The sequence below is a fragment of the Aythya marila genome (genome assembly GCF_965140915.1).
Source record: "Aythya marila genome assembly, contig: HAP1_HAP1_SCAFFOLD_206, whole genome shotgun sequence".
In the NCBI taxonomy this organism is placed as follows: domain Eukaryota; kingdom Metazoa; phylum Chordata; class Aves; order Anseriformes; family Anatidae; genus Aythya; species Aythya marila.
This window is the reverse complement of record NW_028136623.1, coordinates 50,274-55,119: the sequence shown is the minus strand read 5'-3', so window position 1 is coordinate 55,119 and position 4,846 is coordinate 50,274. Positions and strand designations below refer to the sequence as shown.

The following is a 4,846-nucleotide window of genomic DNA, read 5'->3' as shown; positions in this document are numbered from 1 at the left end:
AGGGAATGAACAGGGATAAGATGGTGCTGGCAAGTAAAACGCACGTTTTCCAAGTGTCAAATCATAGCGCCTTCAGAAAAGAGCAGTGATCGTAGTTTAGTTTTTCTTTCAGCCTACTCTTGGATTAAATCCCATCCTATCATTTTAGAGGAACAGCTCATACGATATGGAAGCCTTCTCTACAGAAGGCTTCGCCAAGACTACAGACTGAAAAGTAGAGAACAGTCTTCCTACTAAGACTATCACTTGCAGAGCAATAATTCATTCTTACACCACAGATGACCTTCATTTCTCTCCTTCTCTAAAGTAGCCAGCTACAGATAACACATAGATAGCAATTTACACGAGTGCTGCAGTTTAAGGCCAAGCAACAAAAGATAATAAACGACACAGAGAATTTCAGGTTAGACAGAACTGAATTAGACAAATAATAATCTTCTCCTGGGATAGCAAGAAAAACACTTGCAAAACAGAAAAATATCAATAACAGGAAAGTAAATCTCTTCTGAACACAATTTAAGATTTGTTATTACCTGATATAAAAAAGTATGTAAGCTTGCTGACCAAGAACTCTTTTAATGTCAGTACGCACTACTTTAGCATCATTCATCTGATACCAAAGTCCATTACCAGCCTGCAAATAAAGACAATGATTTCTTTAGGTGAATTGCACATTTTCCAATTGAAATCACGGATAGGAACAAAATACACATGTGTCAAATAAAAATATAATGAAATCTTTTTCCCTAGAAACAGTAGCTGCTAGTCATGCTTTAATTGGTTTGCCAGCACAACCTTTACCCTGTTAGAAATGCTGTTGACTTCTACCTTTACATAGCATATATAGTGTCCTGAGTGACAGCTGACACCGTGATGTACCAGCACCGCGTATAAGGCATAGAGCAGTGGTTCTCCCATTGACTGCGACATGTAGGCTCTCAGGTCCAAATACTCCGGATATTTCACCTCCTAAAGAGACATCAAGAAGATAGAAAAATTATCCCAGAGTACTTCGTGGACTAGCCAGAGAAAAACACTTCCAAAAAACACAGACTAGAATTGATTTCTAGAATATATTTCTCGAATATATTTCTTGATTCACTACAAATAAGTCTTCCCATAAACAACGGTTAAGACTAGAAGTTGCAGAGAACTGTTTCCTGATGAATCAGCCTTCTCAGAGGAAAGCATATGCTTCTTGTCAAGCGGGAACTTTATTGATATTAAGAGAAAGAATAAGCCATAGTCGTTAGTCTACAATTATTGTCTGAAAATATTAACAACTTTCAGCTTTGGGGGATGTCCCATTACACAATGATATAGTTGCATTACAGTGGTAAATATACCTTGTTGATCTTTCCACCTGTGAAATCTGCAAATCTTTTCAGTGATATTGTGAGAACCTTGGAAGAACGGTGTATGGTAAATCTCTTGGACACAGGAACCATCTTTTTACACCTTAAAAACAAGCAGAGATAAGTGTTTGAAGGCATCTTCTTTTTTCGCCCCCAAAACAAACTCCTTTTAATGTCTCACGCATGCCTATGCTATTTGAATGATATTTACTTGCATAATAGGTTGGTCTTTTTTCTTTTCATAAACCCATGCACTGCGTGTCAGGTTTGTTAATACACAGAAGAAGGTCAATTTTCCCAACAACTCAGAGCATAGCGGGAACAGGAATCTCTCACAAAAGGGTATGACCAGGTTGGATGGCAAGGTACCATTTCTTGGTCTACAAAAGTGGCTATTTGAACTCCAATCCTGGATACATTCTTTCAGCTTTCAAGGGAAATACAAATACTGAAAGCGGAACGAGAGAGCCTTGGTCCCCAGGGCTAGAAATTGCAAATAATCTCCAACATAGGTCGACTATCAACATCAAAAATACAACAGAAGCACATGGTCATTCTACAGGAGGGAGACATTTAACAGTAGGAAGTCTTCATGTACTGAGCTTGTCTGGAAAGACACTGAAACCATCTGCCATCCTTTGAAACAAAATAGTTCAGTTTGACACATTGCCCGCTCCAAGGTAGGACCTACGGTGTAAGCAGTGAAAATTAGCCACTAGCCCAGAGAACAACGGAAACTGGGCAGTTTACATCAAGAAAAGTACTGTCGAGAGCTAATAAATAGAAAGAACAAAAGTAGCTCTTTTTGAATTCTGATGGCAAAATACAAGCCAGAGAATTGCAAACCCATAGGGAATGCCTATGAACAAGACTTCCCCCCTCCAAGGAAACAAAAATCCAAGTCTTTTATAAACTTCCACAAAACTTGTAAGTAGATCCAAAGTTTAGAGGTAGTCCAACAGAGTTATGCAACATAGAAAACTGACATCTAGGATTAAGACCTAATTCGTCAAAATCTTACTCGCTACATTTATAGCAATTCTCTCCATCCAGCTCTTCAGGTTTCACAAAGAGTTCCAGAGCTCTGCTAACAGACGAAACCGCCTAGAGCAGCGAGAAAGAAGAGCGCAAAGTCACCGTAATTCAGAATTCCAGAGACATACTAGTAGTTTATAAGAGAATCTTACTAACATACTCAAGCGATCTACTAGGAGCACTGTGAAGAAGGAGGCAGAAAGAGCATGCTCAGCATTGACCTCACCTGGAAGGCATTTGACTTTGGAACAAATACTTTTCCAGTAGCCTAGACAGCATCTACAGTGTGCTTTGTCATCAATACTGGGGACAAATTCATCAGTCTAACAATTAGATGTATATTGAGGTAGAACAACAAAGAAGTATGACAGCATTATAATTTTTGCAGAAAGAGAATTCTTTCCCCTTAAACCCAATGCAAATGTGGAGACTATTTACATGGGTTCCACGGAAGGACAAAGTCCAATCCACTTCCTTAGCACCACCAAGCTCTTACATTTTAACATTATATGTGGTTTGGTTTTTTAAGTTAAACAAGTTTAATTTAGAAAGTTATGCATGTACTTAAACATCATGAATTATATTTAGAAAACATCTTACCTTTATATCCAAAGTGATATCAAGAAATGCCTCATACGTATCCGAAACTGCTTTGCAATTCAAGCACTTCACTGGAAACAAAATATAAATGCTTAACATTATGTGAAGGAGACTAACTGTCCAAATTCAAGTTGTTGACAGATACTACTTTAGACAAACTACAGACTGCTTTACTACCGACAAAAGACACAGATCAGTTCTAAGGACAGGAATATTTTTTCAAGTACCTCTCGATCTTAGAAATCCTCCAAATATTTGATGAATGATGGTGGTAGCTTGAGAAGATCTGTCCAATCTGGAAATAAATTATAATCAGACCTCAGAAGATTTAAGGCACAGAATTAACTCTTCAAAGAGTTTGATGAAAACCAAGGATGATGTAGACTTGCGTTGCTGATAGTAAATAAGGCACTAAAAGGTGCTAGAGATCATTTCTGAGAGTAAATAAAGGACTAGAAGGTGCTAGAGAATGTATGAAAGTGAACTTGTTTATGCTTACTCGGTGCTTCCGTTCAAGCACGCTTCCTGCATAGCATCAACAGTATAGCGCAAGAACTCGTGTGCGTCTTCTTGACTGCCAAAACGGAAATGTTGTCCTATTCCTAAATAAGAAGATGATAGTATTGACCTCATTTAAAAATGAAATCATTCTTGTATTTCTAAAATCTCTCTTCATTGGAGTGTTAAAACCACTTAGACACATCAAATAATTATTTGAAGATTACAAGCTATCGAAAAGAAACACATCTGAAGCCACTTACGACTGAGATTACTGATAACATGCGTAGGCTCGATGGCATCAACAGTGCAACGCAGGGCCTGGTTAATGTGAGTCTCCATCGTGCACATCATGCAAAAATCTTGTTCACGACCTGAAGAGTGAAAGAGCAAAGCATCCCAGTCCAGCGAAATATCCAGAACTACAAACATCTAAGTACAATTTAAACTATAGATACAATATCCACTCTCCTTGCTACATTCTATTCTCCCAAGATGCCAATGTCCCAACAGTCTTGTAACATTTCATTTCACACAACTTGACAGAAGAAAAATATCCACTAAGCCTGTATTCAAATGCATGTTGTGATGAGAAATCTAAAAGACTACTGCAAAGTCGCAGTTGTAAAGGCTGACAGGAATGTGAACTCCACAGGCTGCAAAATGTATTACTCTCTAAAATTACTACCAAATGCATTACTGTCCAATGCACTTCATTATTCCCATGAAGCAATAAATAATCCTTTAATAAACAAACAAACAAACAAACAAACAAATAACTAACTAAATAAATAAAACATGGTGCATTAATTGCACTCCATATGCTATTCGGAGCCCACTGCTAATACAGTGCTCAAAGCCAGCTGCTACAGGTAAAATCAGGCAAATAAGCTTATCTCACAGAATCACTGCTGTTCTTTCACCTTCAGAGCTATCCAACAGATTCAAAATACTGTTAGAAAGTACTCACATGACTGGCTGTGCTCAAGAGAAAGCATGTAATTGGCAAGTGGGGGTGTGTAGGTCAAACACTGTAGAGTAGCATTAAGAAAACATGTGTTGCCAAGATTGTACAGGCCAACTCCAACACTTTGTGTTTCTCGCCAATCCATACAAATCTTCTCAGGTGGAAAAAGAATGCTCTGTGGCGGAGCAATTCCATCATTAACGACTGCAAGAAAGTTAAATTTAAAAAGAGATCTTGTTTGTTTGTTTCGAAGAAAGGTATTTAAAAAAATACTATTCTGCAGGAGCACCTAGAGGAGCTAGCTACAATCCAAACCAGAAAAACTTATTGCAGACAGCTTTAATACCACCAAATTCAAATTGGCTGGTCAACACAATGTTTTGGGGAAAAA

At 38.0% G+C, this 4,846-nt stretch overlaps 1 protein-coding gene across 1 annotated transcript; it reads right to left on the bottom strand.

Annotated features, from left to right (window-relative positions):
* Nucleotides 1–529: 529 nt before the first annotated feature.
* LOC309891673 (ubiquitin carboxyl-terminal hydrolase 36-like) lies at nucleotides 530–4,630 on the bottom strand (the record flags this gene model as incomplete). The annotated part of the gene is made up of 5 exons (XM_082786014.1): nucleotides 530–634; nucleotides 829–888; nucleotides 3,225–3,278; nucleotides 3,507–3,566; nucleotides 4,475–4,630. Coding segments are annotated over 5 exons (435 nt in total), but the record flags the coding sequence as incomplete, so codon positions are not given.
* Nucleotides 4,631–4,846: the final 216 nt, after the last annotated feature.